Genomic DNA, 24,926 nt, shown 5'->3' with positions numbered 1-24,926 from the left:
ATGACTATGCAATTTCAGTTATATAACAAGAAAGCCATAAATGAGTATAACAAGAAAGCCATAAATGAGTTCTATCACAAAAAAGGCTGATGTTATATCACAAGATGGGGTCGTAGAGTCTACCATTTTGGTACCCGTGAAGATCCATGTTAGAACTGATCTTCAGCAACCCATGCTTGTCGTAAGAGGCGACTAACGGGATCGGGTGGTGAGGCTCGCTGATTTGGTTGACACATGTCATCTTATTCAAATTGTGCAGATTGATGCTGTTGATCACTGGATTGTCTGGTCCAGATTCGATTATTTACGGACCACTGTCACATAGCTGGAATATTGCTGAGTGCGGCGTATAACTAACCTCACTCACTCACCATGTTGGTGACAGCTGCAGTGTGGAACTAGTGAACCAAGGATCAAACCAAGGATCAAAACAAGGTGAAGCTGGAAATGAGGATGAGATGATCCTGGTAGACAAGGGACACTTGTCTTCACATTGAAAAAGGCACCTCAGACAACTGTACCCCATGGCCCCCTTCACCTGACCACAAGCTTCAAGGATCACAACCACCTATATATATTTTACTGGGAGTCATCCAACTAATCAACAGCCATTGTAGACACCTGGGCCTAGATTTTTGAAGCTCTCTTAGCGCTAAGATAGTCAAAAGTGCCATACATTAACATAAACTTACGACTATCTTAGCGCTAAGAGAGCTTCGAAAATCTAGGCCCTGATCCCAGAGCTGTCACTATATGTAAGATTTCTCATTTCTGAGGGACGTCGAGGTAGCCTTGTGGTTAAAGTGTTTGCTCGTTTCACTGAAGACACGGGTTCGATTCCCCACATGGGCACAATGTGTGATGCCAATTCCTGGTGTCCCCTGCCATAATATTGCTGGAATATTGCTAAAAGTGGTGTAAAACCATACTCACTCACTCCAACTCATTTGTGAAGAAGTCACATGCCACATGTTGTCTGCAGTGCCATGTCTACATTCAGTTATTTGGGAACAACACAGAAAAACAACAATTTTGTTGTTGACATTATCAGCATGTTTCTTGTTGTTTTACCATGACACACTTTTGCATGTCAAATATTTTCCATCACTAATCACAGAATCCCGAAGAACAGAAGATGAATTATACAGAGCAGACGCCATTTTTAACCATCCTTTGAGTCAGTTTTGGCAGCAGACCTGCTGCATATTCTCTGGCTCTCTGCCAGAACTATGTACAATTCAATCTCCTGCAAACTCACCAATTACTGACAGCAAACAAATTTATTTACAAGAATCAAACGATCATCCTGGTAGATTGAAATTTCTTGTTGAACATGACACGCTAAAACCAAGAAATTAGCATGGGACAGACACTGGAGGTGTCGGGCTAAGTGTTGATTCACCGCATTCTGAAGTCTGTGTTCACAAGCCGCTGTTGTGTAAAGGATGTACTTAGATGCACAGATAGCGCTAATCCTTGTCAAGCTGGGGAGAGGAACTACTCAAGGACTTGGTTTGCAGGTTTAGAGTGAGACCATAAGTGAGTGAGTTTGGTTTAATGTCACTTGGAACAGAATATAAATCATGTCATGTCGGTTTAATGTGGGAGGAAGAGTCAAAGTGAATTTGTTTGATCTCCGATGGTTTCCATTTAGGAAATATCTTACAACTTGAGCATGGTGCTGGCATTATGTAGGAACTTGATCAGGGATTTGAACCTATGTTTATTGGCTTTCTGAGTAGGCCTCCACAGACACAGCGGTTTTACGCTGCTTTTAGCAATAACAGGGAACACCAGAAGTGGGCTTCACACATTGAACCCATGTGCAGGAGTGAGTGAGTGAGTGAGTGAGTGAGTGAGTGAGTGAGTGAGTGAGTGAGTGAGTGAGTGAGTGAGTGAGTGAGTGAGTGAGTGAGTGAGTGAGTGAGTGAGTGAGTGAGTGAGTGAGTGAGTGAGTGAGTGAGTGAGTGAGTGAGTGAGTGAGAGTGGTTTGTAGTGACAAAAGATCTCTGGAGGTTATTTACATGGGGCATTTACTTGAACCACCTGATTATCATTTAACCCTTTCTAAACATGGAATGTTTTACTCACACAAAAGAGTAAATCATTTCTCAGAAAGGGCACTACTTGGGTGCTTGGTTAATATTTTACTGAGCACTTCTGAATCTAGAGTGTGTGTGAGTTGGGTTTTACGCCGCTTTTAGCAATATTCCAGCAATATCACGGCGGGGGACACCAGAAATGGGCTTCACACAATGTGCCCATGTGGGGAATCGAACCCGAGCCTTCGGCGTGACGAGCGAACGCTTTAACCACTGGGCTACCCCACTGCCCCCCGAATCTAGAGAGCAACAGTAAGAAGAAAACACAAATAGCTATTTCAATTAAATTAAATTAATTATTTAAATATGTTGGTGTGTTTCCAATATTTTACACCAGCAAACAAAAAACTGATTAACAAAGTATCAGGAACTTTGATCAGTCAGGGAACCCTTCCTCATCTGATTTAAAATATTGCATAACCTTCCTGATACCAACATACCAGCTACCACACAACTACCATTGAACAAAGGAGGAAAACTAAATCAGGAAAATAATGAAGGGACATCATGTGAGGAGAAAAATAATAGAAGGACATCATGTGAGGAGAAAAAGAATTGGGGACATCGTGTAACAAGGATAACTATATCTACATGTGAGGCGTGTCCTTTATAAAAGTATCGGCAGGTCTGTGCTGGATTTATGCAAACATGTCTGAAGTCTGTCTCCCAAGTTCCTGAAGTCCTTGTGACCTAGCCACAGGTTGGAGTCTATCACATCACGCCCACCTTCAGCCTGCCATGTGCCAAAACACAGACAACACACACAGGCCACACAATAACCCCACCAAACCAGACTGTCAGGCTCACAGGCATTTTAAACATTCTCCCTAATTTTAACAGTAATATAAAAACAAAATGCTTCAGATTTTTATGGTCACAATATTTACTAAAATTCATTTCAACTAACACTGCATGATGATAAATCATGGCATCACAAAAATACAGAATATTATTAGTGCCACAGATTTAAGTTTGATCAGTGTTCAATTTGCTACCTCAACAGTTTGAACTTGATCCATCAAATACTGTTATAATAGATTCTTTGTATTTGATCTACTCAGAATACACAAAAAAATACCACATCACTATGCTAGTGACCTACAAAATTATCAGAATACATTCTGAGTAAGGCCATATTTGATTTCTTGATGCTAATGCACAAAGAGACAGAATTTAGACAAAGAAAAGATTTAAAATAAATTATGAAATGTTTTCAGGTATGATGTGTGGATTCATTAAAATAAAAGATTCTTCAAATAACAAATTAAAATGTTAATAATAGCATACAGGAAGTTAAATGCTTTTGGTTTTCATTTGTCCCTTTTGAATTCAAAATGTAGAAGATTTGTCCAAAAGCTCTAAAATATTGGCCCTAAGACAAATTGTATCACATCCAGATTTCAGTACATGATCTGACAGTCTGCATCAGTTTGATATCGAAAGGAGATATCTGGATTATCTGAGATCAATAGCTGATGTCAGTCTGACATGAGGAGTGGTCTCCTCGAGGAGATAGTGAAGCACATATGACATAAACTTTGACGTCAGATCAGAGATGTTGCTTGGATACCAGATTAAGTTGCTAAGAAACCACAATTGTAATACAACGATTTCATTCACTGTCTTGTAACTTGATATGCTCACTGACATAATCAGCTGATTGGAAAACAAATGCTGTTTTCCCTGCAACAAGTATAATACAGTACTGATAGGGTGACAACAAACTACAGACAATCATACACTTTGATAACGTGTGCCCAGGTCATTTCATCATCATGAATAATCATCAGTGCATAAATTATCTAAATCAAACACTATCAACATCAGGAAACCACATGTACCATATGAGCAATTTAGCTCACAACAAAATAAAGGTTGTTTTATATTAGTTAATAGCTAACCAATCAACACATATCTTGTGGTTATGTCTCTCACACAAAAGAGAGTTTAACATTTTTTGAGTCTTCAAACTGAGTTTTCAACTTGGCCACTGTTTACACATATCAAACAATCCATTCTCAGCAAACTGAGTTTTGTTTTACGCCGCTTTTAGCAATATTCCAGCAATATCACAGCGGGGGACACCAGAAATGGTCTTCACTATTGTACCCATGTGGGGATTCGAACCCGGGTCTTCGGCATGACGAGCCAACGCTTTAACCACTAGACTACCCCACAGCCCCCATTCTCAGCAAAACTTACTGTAGTAAACTTCGTCACTAACTGAAAAAGGATTTTACTTGATGTACACTTGTAACTTGTAAACAAAAGTCTTCATAAAGAAAATGTATTAATCCTCTTTCTATATCTTTCAAATGCATGCCTAAATTATAGATATGAACAATCTTCAATTCATTTTCATTCTGAGGGTTATGAAAATATGTCACATGTATTTTGAGGCGAGGGGTGGCGTGTAAATATGCTATAAATATTAGGCGTTCTAACAAATTATGATACAGTCCTAATACTAACCATTACTACATATTCAGTCATATTTAACAGGAAATATATCTTTAATGCATTTGCTGTGAAGCCCATTTTTAATACATTATAAGTAGTTTTAGGAACATAGTGGTAGTCTTGTTAATTACCAAATTTAACACAACGGAAACAAGAAATAGGTTCCACATACTTATGTAGGGAATCAAACCCAGGCCATGGCATGAAAAGTTAACACTGTCACCACTACCCTATCTCAAGAACCCTTATATGATTGGGAGTGGCGGAGTAGCCTAGTGGTTAAAGCATTCGCTAGTCACACTGAAGGCCCGGGTTTGATTCCCCACATGGGTACAATGTGTGAAGCCCATTTCTGGTGTTCCCCGGCCATGACATTGCTTTAATATTGCTAAAAGCAGCGTAAAACCATACTCACTCACTCACTCATTATACGATTTATCATGGATTAGAGTTATGTGTCATTCATAATTTATTTTCAAAACCAAATATCAATTTGAATTTTTGAAGTATTACTTAGATTCCATGCAGGCAGAAAGTAAACATGTGTAACCAGTGTGAGTTCTGCAGCTTTGGTCTTGTTTACAATAATGTCTGTGTGATAATTCCTCCATTACACTAAGAGCCACGTAGTCTGTGACATTATTAAATATCTAATACAATCAGGTAGGTTAATGTGATGAACTTACCTTTGACGCCAACATTGCACTGATAGAGAGGATAGGTTCCACTGCCATAAACAGCATCCGATGGTCCTCCTTGCTCAAAGAGGAGTACTTCCTGCAATAAACAACACCCACGTCACAGACAGCAGCATCGTCAAATGGTATTGACCCATATCACAAGAACCAAGAAAATCCCTTGATTGATGGCGTCCTAATTTGATGATGAAGATGGATCAAGGAAAATATCATAGCATTTTCAGCAGCGAAGGATCCTTGGATTACTCAAAGGCTTGGATGGAATCGGCAACTTTGGCGCTAACGTTTCCAAAAATATCCTTCATGACCACTTGCTGCCAGCAGTGACAACTTCTGATAATTTTGGCGCTGCTTCTACAATTCGTTCAAATGGGTCTCGCGGGGAAAAAGCGCTCAGTGTGTGACTTTCCAGGACCAAGATTACACACAATGTGAAAGTATAATGAAATGTTTCAAATAATGCAAAACAACGCTGTATGTGCCAAACACGTTCTTGAACATATTTGCCGTCTGCTTTGTGTCAGAGTTCAACCTCAGTGACCCAAAGCTGGGACGATAGAAATGTACCTGATGTAAGTTTTAATTCATTGAGGTTGACCCAGCCACTGAATCAGCAGTAAACAAACACACGTCTGCCTCTGCTCCGGCCTTCTTGCACCCTGTAATCCCCCATGATGCCAAGCGGCTGAAATCGTCGGGATAAGCCTCAAAGGTTTTACACACAAACACGACCCCTCATATCTCTCCAGGACAAATTAACAAGTTGGAGTAAATGTGTTTTTCCATCTTGACATCCAAATACAATTTTGTGGAATTTGGCGATTGTTGACGTTTGAAACTTGTTTCAATAGGAGAATGAAGATTGTCGTGGTGCAGGCTCTTGACACATAAACACCAAACACTGATCCCATTAGAAAAGAATTTCTTTCTTACAAATCTCTTTCAATGTCGTTTTGACAATTCTAACGATATCATTTTTATATTTTTCATTATTTGTGTGAGAACATGAGAATTACATCTGCAATGTTTATTTTGTCAAAAAACACAACAATTCTTTCAAGACCTCCACTGTAGTTCTGTTTTTCTTGTCTCATTTTCAAACATTAAATAATAAACATTTGTTGATCAAAACCTGGAATAATACCTTAGTAAAATAACAAAGATGTCTTGTGTTATTCTTAAAGTACTTTCTGTGCAAGTAACACAGGACAATTAGAATTATGAAATTTATGAAAGTAAAGTTGATTGAATTTTAATTGGTTGATAGAGATTTGTGTGACACAAGTGTCAATGATAGTAGCAGAGGTCACAGATGAAGGGGCAGTAGTACTTGTGATGGTACATGTAGTAGTAGTAGCAGTAGTAGAAGTAGTAGGAGGAGGAGAGGTGGTAGTAGTAGTAGTAGTAGTAGTAGTAGTAGTAGTAGTAGTAGTAGTAGTAGTAGTAGTAGGAGTAGGAGGAGTAGGAGGAGGAAGAGAGGTCGTAGTAGTAGTAGTAGTAGTAGTAGTAGTAGAAGTAGGAGTAGGAGGAGTAGGAGGAGGAGGAGGAGTGGTAGTAGTAGTAGTAATAGAGAAGGTAGTAGTAGTAGTAGTAGTAGTAGTAGTAGTAGTAGAAGTAGTAGTAGTAGTAGTAGGAGGAGAGGTGGTGGTAGTAGTAGTAGAGGTGGTAGTAGTAGAAGTAGTAGTAGGAGAGGTGGTGGTAGTAGTAGTAGTAGTAGTAGTAGTATAGGTGGTAGTAGTAGGAGGAGGAGGAGGAGAGGTGGTAGTAGTAGTAGAAGTAGTAGTAGTAGGAGAGGTGGTGGTAGTAGTAGTAGTAGTAGGAGAGGTGGTAGTAGTAGTAGTAGTAGTAGGAGAGGTGGTAGTAGTAGTAGTAGTGGTAGTAGTAGTAGGAGGGTGGTGGTAGTAGTAGTAGTAGTAGTAGTAGTAGTAGTAGGAGAGGTGGTGGTAGTAGTAGTAGTTGCATGGTTGAGAGTCAGCTACGGTAGGACTGCACCAGCTGTAAACTAGTTCCTCACCTAAATACATTCCTCATCTAAATACATTCCTCTGAGTACAGTTAATCAAATGTTAATCCAAACAACTTTCACTTTCCTTAAAATAAGTTAAGAGAAAAGTCTAAAAGGTTCCAGAAAACTTTCAACTGTTTGAGCCAAACAAGGACCAAATTCCAGTGGAGAGTATCTTGCATACAGGCCACCATACCTCCCTGATCCAGGCATATATCAGACTATATTCACTCCACAGTAGCAGCTAGCACCGTCCAAACATGCCGAGCCTCTCACCCCGTCTCAGCCACTCACCCCCGACTAAACCACTCACCCCTTCTAAACCATTCTCCACTCTACACAAACAGTTTCTTCACAACGTATCTTTCTTCAACTCTCACAGTATTTATTTCTCTTAATACCCTGACCTAACACATCTTTCTTTAAATCTCACAATATTTATTTCTCTCAATACTCTCTCTCAACTTATCTTCAACTTCCACAATATTTATTTCTCTAAATACTCTGTCCCATGCTCAGAACGCCCATAGTTAAAGCCTTAAATGCAGGTAGTTAGTCTCATGTTTTAAACAAATTGACAATTTAAACCTATCACTCCCTCCCTCGGTTTCCACGTAAAAATGCCGTAGTTTTTGTCAGTCATTCTGTTGCCAGATGGGTTATTTCAGCACGTGTTGGATATTCCTGTTTTGGAAAAGAAGTAAGACAACAACGGAATGTTTTACAGTGTTTAACAAAGCGCAGCTGCCCTTTTGTAAAGGGGCTATTCCTGGTTTACGTATGTTTATTGTAATAGGAGCTAAAACAACAAGTAATGTGTTAGCTCAAGGGGTGGACAGGAAGCTTCAGCTAGCCGTTTCGGATGACAGATGTAACAAAGTTATTACAAGTTGGACATTTGTTGACGTACAATACAAAAATACATCCGAGTGGAATTTATATTTTTGTTTGTTGTTTAACTCTGCACTTAACAATATTCTAGGTATATGGCGGCGGTCTGCAAATAATTAAGTCTGGACCAGAAAATCCAGTGATCAACAGCATGAGCATTGATCTACACAATTGGGATACAATGACATGTGTTTACCAAGTCAGCGAGCCTGACCACCCGATGCCGTTAGTTGCCTCCAACGGCAAGAACGGGTTGCTGAAAACAAATTCTAACCCGGATCTTCACAGGTCGTGAAATGTTTATCACATTTAACAATCTACTGTTGTGGTGATTAGGTGACAACTAATCAAATATCACGATATTGAGATTTCTGAAAAGTTGATATTCTGGTTATAAAATAATTGTTTAAAACCAAACTTTATTGCATACTAGCATTTACTGTGTTTATTCAATGTCATACAAATATGGGAGGGGTTTTTGGATCCTTAAGGCTTTCTTTCTGCTTCAGTGTCTGAATCAAAGCGTGTCCTAAAAATCTTTATGATTTAATTTTAGGTTTGACGTGGAAAACCTGATTTATAAAGTCTTAATTTCATAAACTGAACATAAATGTTCTGAGGTTAATATGAGGTAAAGTTTATTTGCTTTTATGGCCTTGACCCATAATGAACATACAGTAGAAATATATGTCCTTTAATTTCAGTGTAAATAGTTGTCATACTGCCAGTACTGTGGTCTGAGGTCACATCTTCAAATGACTGTCACCTGTACATACACTTGCAACATCTGACCCAGAAAGAGGCTCTCCATTGGAAAACTGCCATCCCTTGGAAACTTGCCCCTGTGAATCTGCTCCTCCGCCCACCTCCCCATATAATGCCATAATCTGTTACTATGGTTACATGACTACATGCACTATAAGACAAACAGTGACTATCATAACAAAACACAGAAACTCTGTGGCAAGATGGGCTGTTAAAATACTTTAATTCTGAATATTCAGGCCAGATAAATATATTCATAAAATACATCTTGGTGTGTTTTATATAATAAGTATTGGTAGATGTAATAGCTACAGTCTAAGGGTGAATTTAGTTGTTCAAGGGGAAATTTCAATGAAAAATACTACTCAACTTTAATAAGGATATCAGGTGAGGGTGAAGAACCTAAGAGACAATACATTATCTGAATGAGAACTGTTGATATGAAGCTGAAACATGACACTTTCATGGAAATACTACTACATGTACAACAAGCCATCAGTATCATTCAGTCCCCACATGAACTGACCATATTCCAGTCTAATGTTGGGTAGCATACTTCAGTGGCTGGGAATAGTACTTCAAAAGTTCCTTAAGATAATTGATGCAAGCAATGCAGCCAATCTCCACAATTGTTACATCACCTATTCGGATACATCTAAACTCTCTGCCCCTGAAATAACATTTAGTTGTATGAAAATAGCATATTGTTGCTAAGCAACAGGAAGAACATTCTCGTTATCCAAGACAAGTTTCATATGATTTTCACTAACCCTTACATCACTTCACTGACCTTATTGTTTAGCATATACTTCACCTCATTTGAGAGCAATAACACTTCCTTTCAAAACAAACTTGAAGATATTTACTTGAAAAACACACGTAAAAAAAGATATATTAGTCATGTAATTAGAAGAATTTACTTTAATTCCCAGAAATTGCACTAACGAGGATATCCGGGGAAAACGACGAGTTAACAAAGTGCCGAGATTCCTAACTGACAAGGGCATTTAGTTAGTTGTTAGAACGCCAGCATCCCTGGAACCCCTGCACCAGCAACCACTGTGGTGAGAAGACAATGGCAGTCCAACTATTCTATGACGCATCGCTCAGTTGAACTGTGCATCACACTTATATTTGTATACAGGTGGCACCTTGTACCAACAACAGGAATGTATCAGCGAACATTCCAAACTCCAGTATGAACCATAGCAATGACAGTGTGTGTACTGTGCGGTGTGGGTGAGGGTGAGGGTGAGGGTGAGGGTGAGGGTGAGGGTGAGGGTGAGGGTGAGGGTGAGGGTGAGGGTGAGGGTGAGGGTGAGGTGAGAGTGAGGGTCACAGTGGGTGAGGGGTGAGGGTGAGGAGGGTGAGGGTGAGGGTGAGGGTAGGGTGAGGGTGAGGGTGAGGGTGAGTGGGTAAGAGTGGTGTGGGTGGGTAGGGTGAGGGTGAGGATGGGTGAGGGTGAGGAGGGTGGTGGTGGGTGAGGGTGAGGGAGTGAGGGTGAGGGGTGAGGGTGAGGGGGTGAGGGGTGAGGGTGAGGGTGGGTGAGGGTGACAGGGGTGAGGGTGGGGTGAGGGGTGAGGGTGAGGGTGAGGGTCACAGTGGGTGGGGTGAGGGTGAGGGTGAGGGGGGTGAGGAGGGTGAGGGGGTCACAGTGGGTGAGGGTGAGGGTGAGAGGGTGAGGGTCACAGTGGGTGAGGTGAGGGTGGTGCAGGTGAGGGTGGTGTGGTCAGGGTGAGGGTGAGGGTGAGGGTGAGGTGAGGAGTGAGGGAGGGTGGTGATTGAGAGTGAGGTGAGGGTGAGGGTGAGGGTGAGGAGGAGGTGAGGGTGAGGTGTGGGTGTGGTTGAGGGTGAGGGGTGAGGGTGAGGGTGAGGTGTGGAAGTAGGAGTAAGGATGAGGGTGAGGATGAGGAGGGTGAGGTAGGGTGAGGGTGAGGGTGAGGGTGTGGATGGGTGAGGGTGAGGGTGAGGTGTGGGGTGAGGTGAGATTGAGGGGAGGATGTGGATGTGGGTGTGGGTGAGGTGAGGGTGAGGGTGAGGGGGGGTGGGGATGAGGGTGAGGATGAAGGTGTGGATGAGGGTGAGGGTGAGGATGAAAGGTGTGGAGGGTGTGGGTGAGGGTGAGGGTGTGTGAGGTGGGTGAGGATGTGGGTGTGGGTGAAGGTGAGGTGTGTGAGGTGAGGGTGAGGGTGTGTGAGGTGTGAGGATGTGGGTGTGGGTGAAGGTGAAAGTGTGGGTGAGGGTGTGAGTGACTGTGGATGTGGGTGAGGGTGAGGTTAGGGTGAGGATTTTACAGGGTGGGCATGATTTTATATGATTTTGTTCTTCAGGGCATGGGCAAGGGGTGTAAGTTCGGGTTGTTTTACATGGTGGGAATTCATGTAAGTTTATGTGATTGTGTCCTTCAGCTGTTCAGCAAGGGTGTGGGTGAATGTGATGGTTGAGGGGTGAGTGTTGGCATGTTGGGTGTAAGTATTACAGTGAGACGTAGTGTACCTAATGAGCATAGCAGTGTTACATCTTAGGACAACACCAAGCAATATGAAAAAATAGCAATATGTTTAACGTTATCAACCATGTGAACACACAACAGTGGCTCACAAGCATAGATAATGTATCTGAACCACGACTCTTTCAACATTAAAGCAGAAAAATCCTCCCACAAATGATCCCAAACAAAAGCAGGAACCAATAAATACTGATCACATTTTACACAAATCTTCCAATCTTCAACCATTACCTCACTATATACCCCCTTCCTTCATTCCACCCAAACAATGCTGAGAAAACCTATCTAAACAACCGTATTCCCGATATCCAAAAAACTATTCCAAGTGCTGCTTCATATCAGGTTCAATGTACTGTTTCACGCCACACCTGTATATCAGAACATCAATGTAAACCTGCTGTCGATGTTGATTCTGCGATTGCCTCGATCTGTGTCTACCTGATCCAGCGTAAGGCTATCAATCTTTCCGCAAGTTTGTACTGAAACAACTAAGAAATGCATATGGGTGTGTCGGTCTGTGCGAAAATGTTTACAAGATTGGGATAATATTTGTTTTCAATGTCTCCGACAGGTGCAACGTGGGAGAACTCTATTGTGCCAAAGCCAGCATATCACGTCTCAATACTGCCCTTTGAAAAAATAACCAGAATTTACTCTATACCGTGCACGTATTCTGTTTCTAAATGTTTTTAATTTACAATATCAGTAAACGTAAAACACAGTTAGTCAGCTCTACATTATACACAGCAATAAGTTCACCAAATGCATCACAAGTAGCCATAGTAAAGATTTTTTTATTATTACTTATACATCCATCTTAAGCCCCCAAATTTGAAAATATATATATTCTGGTCAAATCAATATTAAAAAAATATTCTATATTATATAACACAAAATCTTACTGCTACAAGATCCACTGAAGGTCTTTATGTCCTTGTATTTGCAGGTCCTTCATTAAATCATCTGTGTGTATATTACAAGTTTTCCAGAAAATGTTACGAGTATGGTTGAAGCAGCCATATGTGCAGCAGGATAAATGGCTTTGTGTATTTGGATTGGCGGAAATGTTTAGATTATATGACACCTGTATGCTGTAGAATAAAAGTTTATATTCCCTACCTTGTGAATGTAACCTTAGGGAAGAAAGGAGTTATTTTTATAGATAAATGGTTTTGAATCCAAATTCTATTTTCTGCAGCATCTACTGATGCTTTTCATACAACTAATTGCTAATAGTGAAAAGTTTTTGGACAAATTCTAGAAGCGCACACCTGGTTATTTGAAGCATTTATTTAAATAGTTCACAAAAAGTTCTTTCTTCAGGTTGTAATAAATTAGTTTTCATTTCACATCTTCTAAAATAGAACACATCGTGTTTTGTCATGTACACGCTAAAAAACACATTCTATAAATTGATGATAAAACAAGAAAACATTTGCTCTTAATTAACCTGACACTACAAAAAGAGAACAGCAAATATGTGAGAGATTGATCATTTGATAAACAGGTGCTAAATTGAAGAATGGTACACAGGCATTATTTAGAGAGCTAACTTTAGGAATTTTGCCAAACACAATAGCACTGGAGCATAATACACGCCTCCCCTGCTGTGAACACCAGCTACCCTCACTTGCACTTGGAGCCAAGCTGGAGCCTGGACAGAGTCAAGGTGGAGCTTGGTCATAGTCGAGATGGAGTCTCACGTTGGAAGAAAAAAAAATGTAAAAAAAATGTGTTGTCATGAAAATAGTATACACATCTGCATGTTTTATGTTTTTCACTTATTTGCATTTCATTCTTTGTGAAGATGCTTCAAATGGATAAAAAAAGAGAAATAAAAAGGATTCTATAAAACATTGCAGGAAAGATGTAACCAATGTGTTGTCATGAAGATAGTATGCACAACTAATTATTTTATTATTTTGTTCACTCAATTGTTTTTCTAGTGCTTGCTTTCAATAAATAACAGTACAGAATTTCTGAAGATGTTTCAGATGGATAAAACAACCAGAAATAAAATAGATTTTATTAAACATTGCCGCAAAGATATTATTAATTGGGCTTAACAGAGCATGTAAGATTATTAGGTTTTGCTGTAGTCATCAATGTAACAACTGTATATATACAATTTGTCGGCTGAACATACATTGACAGTTGTATTTACTTTCAATCTTTAAGAATCCTTAATGAAGGTGTTTGTCAGTTTTGTGATTGGATTTTAGAATGAGATTTCTTTCAAACGTTAACTTTATTCTCATAATATAGCATGAATAATTAATGGCCGAGCGCTACATTGATTGTGTTACAAGTAAGACATCTTCACAAAATTCATATATGCATTTTTAGAAACTTGATTTTGGATTATTGTTTTTATTAAAGATCTAAAAAGATCTTCAGAGGCAGATTACAAGTTTCTTGCTGTGGAGTGCATCCTTGTAAACTAGAGGGTTGTTGAGTGGTCGAGTTAGTGGTTGTGTAATTGGGTTGTTGAGTTAGTGGTTGTGTAATTAGGCTGTTAGGTTAGTAGTTGTGTAATTGGGTTGTTGAGTTAGTGGTTGTGTAATTGGGTTGTTGACTGACTGACTGAGTTTGGTTTTACGCCGCTTTTAGCAATATTCCAGCAACATCACGGCGGGGGACACCAGAAATGGGCTTCACACATTGTACCCATGTGGGGATTCGAACCCGGGTCTTCGGCACGACGAGCCAACGCTTTAACCACTAGCCTACCCCACCACCCCAATTGGGTTGTTGAGTTAGTGGTTGTGTAATTGGGTTGTTGAGTTAGTGGTTGTGTAATTGGGTTGTTGAGTTAATGGTTGTGTAATTGGGTTGTTGAGTTAGTGGTTGTGTAACTAGGCTGTTGAGTGGATGAGTTAGTGGTTGTGTCATTGGGTTGTTGAGTTAGTGGTTGTGTAATTGGGTTGTTGAGTGGTTGAGTTAGTGGTTGTGTAATTGGGTTGTTGAGTTGTTGAGTTAGTGGTTGTGTAATTGGGTTGTTAAGTGGTTGAGTTAGTTAGGGTTGTGTCATTGGGTTGTTGAGTTAATGGTTGTGTAATTGTGTTCATTGAGTTGTGTCAACTTGCTGTTGTTGAGTTAGTGGTTGTGTCATTGGGTTGTTGAGTTAGTGGTTGTGTAATTGGGTTGTTGAGTTAGTGGTTGTGTAATTGGGTTGTTGAGTGGTTGAGTTAGTGGTTGTGTCATTGGGTTGTTGAGTTAGTGGTTGTGTAATTGGGTTGTTAAAGTGTGGTTGTTAGTTGGTTGTGTCATTGGGTTGTTGAGTTAGTGGTTGTGTAATTGGGTTGTTGAGTTGTCGAGTTAGTGGTTGTGTAATTGGGTTGTTTAGTTAGTGGTTGTGTAATTGGGTTGTATGAGTGAGTAAATGAGTGTGTGTTCTTCTATCCAGTCAGATATAATCGACATGTATCCCGGTGGCCAGAAACATTTGGCTGGGCTAGTCAACCCAGTGACTGAAAGCATGAGCAACTCTCCAGGCCTCAAGGGCATGGTGACCCACAATGAGAAAGGTGAAAGACTACATCTTGTCCACCATAGAGGGCCTTTGTGAGCAAGTGAGTTTAGTTTTACACTGCTTTAAGCAATATACCAGCAATATCACAGCAGGGGACACCAGAAATGTGCTTCACACATTGTACCCATGTGGGGAATCGAACCCGAGTCTTCGGTGTGATGAGTGAATGCTTTAACCACTAGGCTACCCCACCGCTCCCAGGGCTTTTGTGACATGTAGAGGGTACTGAAACACATTCTTCCATGGAAGCACCTAAAGGTTGCCAAGTTGAGGAAATATTCTCAAATGAGATGTGACTGAACAAACAGCTATGTGAGCAAGAAGACAATTACCTCTGCTGATTGTTCGTATCAGAGAATTATAAGTATTTATAAATATTATCAGGTAAAGAATTCAATTTCTTAGGATAAAAGAAAAAAATCCTGAGATTTGAATCTTAATTATATTGTTCTTTTGGTGGCTGTAATGAGTTGTGGGTCCATTATCTCTGAAACATCTTTGAAGATGTGCCATGTTCTATTCCTGAAATGTTCCCGCATGTGGTTTATAGATCTTAACACCCCTTTTTGTCTTTGGCAGATATATCAGGTACTGCCTACAGCAAGTTTGTTGTTGTCACTGTTCAGTTTCATCATCCTCAAACAACACGAAGCTTGCTGGGCACCTGCCAACAGTGGGGATACAGGAAGATGGCAACAAGATGTGGAGGTGGCTGGGGTGGGGGGGAGGGCTGGGTCCTAGGGGTGGGCTCCATTAGCTGGTGGTAGGGGGCAGGGTAGTTTGTGGTTGGTGGGTCAGGGAGGAAGGGGAGGAGGGAATTAGGATCCATTAGCTGGTGGGGCAGGGTAGTTTGTGGTAGGTGGGGAGAGGAAGGTTGGATCCATTAGCTGGTGGGTCAGGGAGTTTGTGGTAGGTGGGAGAGGGAGGGAATGTTGGATCCATTAGCTGGTGGGTGGGTAGTTTGTGGTAGGTGGGGGGTAGTTTTAGCTGGTGGGTCAGGTAGGTGGTAGGTAGGTGGGGAGAGGGAAGGTTGGATCCATTAGCTGTTGGGGCAGGGTAGTTTGTGGTAGGTGGGGAGGGAGGAAGGTAGGATCCATTAGCTGGTGGGTCAGGGTAGTTTGTGGTAGGTGGGGAGGAGGGAAGGTTGGATCCATTAGCTGGTGGGTCAGGGTAGTTTGTGGTAGGTGGGGAGGGGAAGGTTGGATCCATTAGCTGTTGGGGCAGGGTAGTTTGTGGTAGGTGGGGAGGGGAAGTTGGATCCATTAGCTGTTGGTGGCAGGGTAGTTTGTGGTAGGTGGGGAGGGGAAGGTAGGATCCATTAGGGTGGGAGGGTAGTTTGTGGTAGGAGCTGTTGGGGCAGTGTAGGTGGTAGGTGGAGGAGGTAGGTGGGGAGGGAAGGTAGGATCCATTAGCTGGTGGGTCAGGGTAGTTTGTGGTAGGTGGGAGGGGAAGGTTGGATCCATTAGCTGTTGGGGTAGGGTCCATTAGCTGTTGGGGCAGGAGTAGTTTGTGGTAGGTGGGGGGAGGTGGGGGAGGAGGGGAAGGCAGGATCCATTAGCTGGTGGGTCAGGGTAGTTTGTGGTAGGTGGGGAGGGAGGAGGGAAGGTAGGATCCATTAGCTGTTGGGGCAGGGTAGTTTGTGGTAGGTGGGGGGGAGGTAGGAAGGTGAGGATCCATTAGCTGTTGGGTCAGGGGTAGTTTGTGGTAGGTGGGGAGGGAGGAGGGAAGGTAGGATCCATTAGCTGTTGGGTCAGGGTAGTTTGTGGTAGGTGGGGGAGGGAGGGAGGTAGGATCCATTAGCTGGTGGGTCAGGGTAGTTTGTGGTAGGTGGGGAGGGAGAAGGTAGGATCCATTAGCTGGTGGGTCAGGAGTAGTTTGTGGTAGGTGGGGGGGAGGGAGGAAAGGTAGGATCCATTAGCTGTCTGGGTCAGGATAGTTTGTGGTGGGTGGGGAGAGAGGAGGGAGTAAGGTAGGATCCATTAGGTGGTGGGGCAGGGGTAGTTATTAGTGTAGGTGGGGGAGGGGTTGGGAAGCCCCAGCATCCATGAGTGGTGGGTAAGGAAGGTAGTTATGGGGTTGGGGTTGGGGAAAGCCCCAGAAGCTGGTGTCAAAAAGGTAGTTATTCGTAGGTTGGGAGGGGAGAGCACCAGAAGCTGGTGGGGCATGGTAGTTTGTGGTAGCTGGGGAGGGGGTAGGTGTATGATAATTGGGAAGCAGGGAACAAGCTTGCATGTTTTCATCATTGCTGAGACAGTGAGCAGGTAAGGTGGAAATTAGAGTGGGAATTATAGAAAGTGGGAGATAAGGTGGAGAGGGAGGGTGTGTGTATGGGGGGGAAGGGCCTGGGAAGGATTGCAGATAGCTTGGAATGCTGGGTTGGGGTGCGGGGAGAGTGTGTGTTGGGCATGCAGGGGGATGGTTTGTGTGTGCCAAGTTGACCTTCTAAAGGAACACCTAACTGTGAGGCAGCTATTTCGATGAGGAGCTTAGTCTGGTACCACAAACTTCAAACCAAAATTATTTTATTCTAAAAAGACCCCCAAAATACTTATCTTTACAAAAACATTCCACATGCTATTCAAGAACAAAAATCAGGAATATATTCACATAATTGACCAGTACAAAAACCACAATTTCCTTTTCGAAACACACAAATTCTTAATCAGCATTCCAAATCTAAGTGACTACAATTATTCTAGCCAATAACAAGAACCAATAACAACCCTTAGCCATTTTGAGAAAATTAAAGAATCACTCAAAATTCCTCAACAGGAATAACCACAGCTGAAAACAAGTTTTCTCTTCGCTAAAAAAGATTGAAGATGATCTATAGGGACAATGAAGACATGCACTCACCTGAGTGGTTCCGCATAGCAGTCAAAGATGCATTGCAGGCTGCTACAGTAATCCCGCTCCGTCTGCAGTAGCTCTTCCGCAAGCCGAAACCGCGGATCTAGAGCCGAGAAAAATATAAAATCCAGTTTGATTATTTTCTTAATGACGGACTGCAAAAAAGTAAATAACAGTTGTAAAAGGCCTATGAAGTTTGTCAACACCGAGAGAGCCCATGCTAGAGTTTACACGAACTTCAAGGCTCAAGTCAGCTTTCATACAATTGTTCGGCCTGCTCTTAATTTGCACCTTGACAGGTAAACAAAAGTTACAGGTGAAAGAAAAATTCTTTTATCAACTGAATGACCTTTTATGGCATTGAGCCAAGATTATAGATATTTGTATCCTTGTTCAGGGCCAATGACAGTGTAGTGGTCAAACATAACTATCCATATTCGGGGCAGATTGCAAGCAAATGTGAGATGCTCTCACCAAATAGTTAAGTCACAGTGTTGATTACATTTCCTAAATGTACATCATCATGTGGTAATGTGTTTGTGTAAGAGATGGACGGAACACTGTGGTCTTGAGGAGTTGACTGAAAGTAGGCAAAGCACTAGATTTGACAGTTCAACCACAGCACACAGAGTCTCTTTGAGGCCTTTCATATTGAAAACAATGGCGGCCGGTTGATGTAAGTGATAAGAGCATGGGAATTGTATATGCTCAGATCACTGATTGGGTGGGTGGAAGCCGACATAAGCATATCACAGTTACTATGATTGTAAGAACTTTTAATATCCACTTAATAATCCCCACCCCCACCTCCTGAAATTACCCAACTGACATAATGAGTGAGTGAGTTTTGTTTACGCCGGTTTTAGCAATATTAAGGCAATATGATGGCGGGGGACACCAGAAATGGGCTTCGCACATTGAACCCATGTGGAGAATCGAACCCGGGTCTTTGGTGTGATGAGTGAACGCCTCAACCACTTGGCTTGGTGAATGGATAGATGGATCATGAACGGATGGACTGATGGTCAGAGAAGTGGATGGATGAGCAGATGGATGGATTATGAATTATAGGGAGTAACACTGTTGGATAGATGGATCAATCTGATAGTCGATGAATGGAATGGTGAAAAGCATGAATACATTAGTATGATGTATGGTAAGTTGGCAGATGGTGAATTGATGTTAACAGGCCATGTGTTGACAGTGATAAGTCTTTATAACACAAATACAAGTCGGGTCTAACTTGCAGTACTATTCATCTCAGTCATACACCTATAAAAGTGTTTAGCTGTACAGTATCTGTTGCAGTGCATAATACCAGTGTCTAAAACTGTATTCTGTTCAAATATTCTGCAACATTAATATGGTGTTGTTTACATATGTGACATGTGCATACCGAAATACACTAACCAATGTCCATTAGCTAATGATATGTTTCATAACTGTTTCATGAATATATATATATTTATATCCCCGTTCAGCTGCTTCCACAGCTCTTCATATCACCTGTAAATATGTCCACCTGGAATAACATACATATGTTTCTGCTGGTATTTGTGGTATTTATCGAAGCGAGATCTGTGTCACATGTTTCCCAATATACATGGAAATTCAGGAAGAATACTTCTCAAAAGAGGTGAAGATCCAGGATAGAATTGATCTTCAGTAACCTATGCTTGTCATAAGAGGCGACTAACGGGATCGGGTGTCAGCCTCGCTGACTTGGTTGACACATGTCATCGGTTCCCAATTGCGCAGATCGATGCTCATGCTGTTGATCACTGAATTGTCTGGTCCAGACTCGATTATTTACAGACCTCTGCCATATAGCTTGAATATTGCTAAGTGTGACATTAAACAAACAAACAAAAACCCAACAAACAAATAAATAATTTATTTTAAGGACCAGCTGATTCTTCTCCATAACTATAGGTTATTTGGTTATATGTAAAAGATATGTACATTCAGACCTGGAATTCATCTTTAATACAGTCGCCCAAATCCACTTTTTACAGTACTTTTAAATCCTTTTTCCATACAGAGCAATACCTCCACGATATTAATCTTAGAAAATTCCACGTTTCATTATCCAGATTTAGATGCTCTTCACATGATCTTATGACCGAGAAGGGCAGATATTATAATATTCCAAGAGAAAACAGATTGTGCAAATTTTGTGCACTAAATGTAATTGAAGATGAGTTCCACTTTTTGCTGGTATGTCCTTACTATGCTGATTTAAGGACAAAATGTCTACCACAATATTACTATTCATATCCTACCATGTTTAAATTTAATTTGATAATAAACTGTAATAATACAACTTATATTCGTAAACTTGGTATGTATATCCACCATGCTTTTGAACATAGAAAACAACGTTTGCAAACATTGTGATTGTATGCCATTATTGTTCTCATACCTTGTACTGTAGGCCTGTGGCCTCTTCAGTAATGGAATAAAGAGCTGATGACTTTTTGTGTAATACATATATACAAATGGATGAGTCCTGATTTACATGTTTCCTAGTGTATAGATTAGCTCTACCATTAACTGGGGTTTTGAAAGCGACAGCCTCTAACAACTCTAGTGAGTTTAGTTTTATGCCACTTTTAGCAATATTCCATCAATATCACAGCAGGGGACACCAGAAATGGGCTTCACACATTGTACCCATGGGGGGAATTGAACCCGGACCTTTGGTGTGATGAGTGAACGCTTTAACCACTTATCTACCCACCACCCCATGACAGCTCTAGATAAATCTATGAAAATACAAAGGTCAAGAGGAACTGGGACACAAATCAAGTAGACAACTTCTATTAATTCCCTTCAGCTCTCAACACACCAGCACAGGTAAATATTTCTCTTCTTTCCAGTCAAAGATAAAATGCTTTCCTATCCTGCCCATGCTCCTGTATTGATTCAGGCTGTCATAAACTGATACAAAAAGGCGATAAAGTAGAGCTCCAAGCTGTTTCTCTACCCTTTGCTTTGAGAGTAAATACCAGTGCCGAGTTAATAGATAGAAGAGAAACAATCGTACGCTCTTCACGGCACGCTTCCTGTGCTCATGACCAGCATCCACCTACACTGTCTGACGTACATTCACCACGCCAATCTGGAACGTGTGATGTCATCTCGGATAGCATCCAGTCCGTTTACGTGCCGTCGACGGTGTTGTTTCACCTTGACTTCACCTGAAACATCTCTGCCTTGCAGCTATGGTGGGACCCTTATCGGTGGCAGACGGCCTCATTTTGGCAGAAATGAACAATTCCATATGCTATTATTCACGTAAAGATGTGGATGTTAAACAATAACCCGAATGTAATATTTTATATTTTAGCTCTTGTTGTTTTCATTTGATGGTCAAGTGGACAGTGACTGGACAGCTTGAGGTCTGTGGCTGGATGATGCCCTGGCTGTGTCATCCAAAAGACACCAAAAGTTGGTACTTCCTGTTACTAGGGTTACTATCGATATAGACCATAGAGTTCGATGATCGTTAACTAAATATCGATAAATTATCGATAAACATTGGACATGTAAAAAATGGCTGAAAGAAGTGAATATCATTTCACATCCCCGGTGAGTGGCGGCATGTTTGTGCATGGATTATTGTGAGCGAGTGAAATGCTACAGGTCTCTCCTCCAGATCTGATGCCCAGTTTGCATCTACTTTATTTATTGCATATATCTCAACAGGTGAACTTGTTTCTGTGACTTCAAGCAAATCATCAACAGCGAGATCGCTATGCTGTATGCTTGACTCTAATGTTTAAATTCGGAAGGGAGTAAAACACTGGAACATCGAACTGGCAGACTGTTAACTACTCAACCTTGTATCACTTTCAAGGAATCAAATCTTAGACATCACTGATGGAGGACTGGGCCTGCAGGAGCACGAGGAAGAGCCAGTTGGCCTCCCCTCATGTTTGAAATGTAAATCTGACATGCAGTGCAGTTTCCACAGCCTGCACCCCATTGATGACAACTTCTGGCAAGAGTGAAGCTAGATATTTTTCATGGTACAGACAGGAGGATTACACTCATCTGCCAAGTATTTGTACCATTTCTTGACTGCATCCTCATCCACTTACATGGCCGCCTAGAATAGTACCTCCCACAATCCACTAGACTGGTTCTTCACCCTCTTCCATCCTCTAAACAGGTTTCCCATCCACTTCTACCACCCACTAGACTGGTTCCTTATCTACTTCCACAAATATCCAGACTGGATCCTCACTCACTTCAATCCACTATACTGGTTCCTCTCCTGCTTCCATCCTCTAGACTGGTTCTTCTCCTGCTTCCATCCTCTAGACTGGTTCCTCTCCTGCTTCCATCCTCTAGACTGGTTCCTCTCCTGCTTCCATCCTCTAGACTGGTTCCTCTCCTGCTTCCATCCTCTAGACTGGTTCCTCTCCTGCTTCCATCCTCTAGACTGGTTCCTCTCCTGCTTCCATCCTCTAGACTGGTTCCTCTCCTGCTTCCATCCTCTAGACTGGTTCCTCTCCTGCTTCCATCCTCTAGACTGGTTCCTCTCCTGCTTCCATCCTCTAGACTGGTTCCTCTCCTGCTTCCATCCTCTAGACTGGTTCCTCTCCTGCTTCCATCCACTAGACTGGTTCCTCTCCTGCTTCCATCCACTAGACTGGTTCCTCTCTCCTGCTTCCATCCTCTAGACTGGTTCCTCTCCTGCTTCCTCTCCTGCTTCCATCCTCTAGACTGGTTCCTCTCCTGCTTCCATCCTCTAAACTGGTTCCTCTCCTGCTTCCATCCTCTAGACTGGTTCCTTACCCGCATCCACCCTACTACACTGTTTCCTCTCCCACTTCTGCCACCCTCTAGACTGTTTCAACTCCAACTTCTAGACTGGTTGCTCATCCACTTCCACAACTGTCTAGACTCCTTTCTCATCCACTCAAGTGATTCCTGACCCACTTCCAACAGCCTCTCATCCGCATCAAGGTACATGTATATATGACAAAGCATCGTATTTACTGAACCTCACCGAACGACCTTGGTTCATTCAAATGTCCGTGATATTTCTGGCGTGATAACAGAATACCAAACCAATGTAGCATGTTCCATCTGGTGCCATGTCACTGGCGCCATCGGATCTGCACCCTGACAAGAAGCGGTGCTCACCGACTTTCCTCAGTGTGCGTGGGTAAATGCCAGCCGAAAGATGAGACCGCACAGCATGTCTGCCACTAGGGGGCAGCAGGGGAGGGGCATTGTTACACCTGCTAACATACGTAGACAACATACCTGCCCACACTCGGGTCAGTGCTTTAGCTGAAGGTGGAACAGTAGCAGTAGGCAAAACTCTGCTACCATATTCATATATCTACCGGTATGTATGTCAAAATGATGATGATGAAGATGATGATGATGATGATGATGATGATGATGATGATGATGACGACGACGATGGGGTTGGTAATGGAGGTTGTTATGGTGGTTGTAATCACAAGATGTTACCGACAATGATGATGATGATGATGATGATGAAAATCCATTCACACTGTGCTGAACCTCACCTATAATAACTTCAGTGAAAGTGGGGTGGTGGCTAGCCTAGTGGTTAAAGCATTCGCTCGTCATGCAGAAGACCCGGTTCTATTCCCTACAAAGGTACAATGTGTGAAGCCCATTTCTGGTGTCCCCCACCATGATATTGCTGGAATATTGCTAAAAGCGGCGTAAAACTAAACTCACTCACTCCAGTCAAAGTATCATTATGGCATTACAAGACAAATAATAATTTTTTTTATTTTATTAAAGATTTTTTGGTCTTTTTTCAACTTATTTTCATTGAACTTAATCATAAAGTGCCTGTTACTAAAGCAAGGCTCTATGCACAAAAAATAGCCAATAAACAGAAATTCTTTTATAAATTTTTGATATTCCTTCAGCAAGAAATATTAATTGCTCTTCATAACAATTGAAGGCCTTTAATTAGTAGTTCCTCCATGCTGATGCAGACCTCCCTTTACCAAAATCATTTCAAAGTCAACAGGGAAGCGGTGAGTTCTTTGTAACTATAGCGATGAAGGGAACAGAAACAGATCTGCTTGATGTGTAATTGTTCACTTTTATCTCCGGGCATCAAAGTGACTGGCACTCACATGCTGATGTTTGGAAGAGAGGTGTGAAATCAGCCACATTTAGTTCCAGACATGCGGTGCAAAAGGTAAAGAGTTGAGAGATGTTTTGAGACATCTGATCATTTCCGTCTTGAGTGACGAGGGTCCGTTCCACTTAGCCTGAGCTTAGGACTAACGTAAGCCTACGCTAAAGTGCAGGAGTTATGATCATCTTAGATCGCTTTGTGGACGAACCTGTTGTGATACATCTGTACTGAACTCTTAATTAAATTTTCTATTAATGTCGCAGTCAGAAACATACCAGCTAGTGATGGCAAACTGTAATTAATTCTGGACCAGTGAGTGATGTCATGAGCATCGATCTATACAATTGCAATTCAATGAAATATTATGAATATCCTACTGTGACAAATAGAGGATATTATATGTATGCCTGTGACATACTATGTTTACGACACAGGGCCTAAATGTTGGTATTTCCTGAGCGAGAGCGAGGGATATGCCGATATTTAGCCACGAGTGTAGTAAACATAGTATGATATGGGCACGAATATAATATTTTGTTTATTACCGAAGTCGTCAAATTGAGGTAAATAAACCCAAATCTACTTTCAAACATAGGCAGGCTACCTGCCGTCATCGCATGTAGAACGCAACGTCACAGAAGAAACATGACGTCATAGCATTGTTCATGACGTCACGTCACCATGACAAAGTGATATTTTGCCCTAGGGCATCGTATGAAAAATATGAACCCCGATATTTTCGCCCTTGTAGGTAATGAAATATAATATGCTCATGTCTTTTAACCAAACATCTGTTGTTAGAAATTTGGCCTGTTGTATTTACCATGACTCGCAGCTTAGACATGCTACAGTAAAGTGAACTACCTCATGTACATCTCTGCAATACCCTATATCTATATACTTGTGTAAAGGACCAATCAATGTTGTACCAGGGGCCGTTGATCACATCTGTACCAAAAAAGAGAAATAGAG

The 24,926-nt window shown here is 41.6% G+C and overlaps 1 protein-coding gene across 1 annotated transcript in view; it reads right to left on the bottom strand.

The window, feature by feature from the left end:
* LOC124274839 (serine-rich adhesin for platelets-like) overlaps window positions 1–24,926 on the bottom strand; it is a 217,870-nt gene that overhangs the window by 140,862 nt on the left and 52,082 nt on the right. Inside the window, 2 exon segments of the mRNA XM_046710203.1 lie at window positions 5,249–5,339; window positions 17,819–17,915. Of these exon segments, the coding sequence (XP_046566159.1) occupies window positions 5,249–5,339; window positions 17,819–17,915 (188 nt within the window).

This window comes from Haliotis rubra, unplaced genomic scaffold, assembly GCF_003918875.1.
Source record: "Haliotis rubra isolate DU_JTF1 unplaced genomic scaffold, ASM391887v1 Scf195, whole genome shotgun sequence".
Classification (NCBI taxonomy): domain Eukaryota; kingdom Metazoa; phylum Mollusca; class Gastropoda; order Lepetellida; family Haliotidae; genus Haliotis; species Haliotis rubra.
This window is presented reverse-complemented; position numbering and strand designations above follow the sequence as displayed.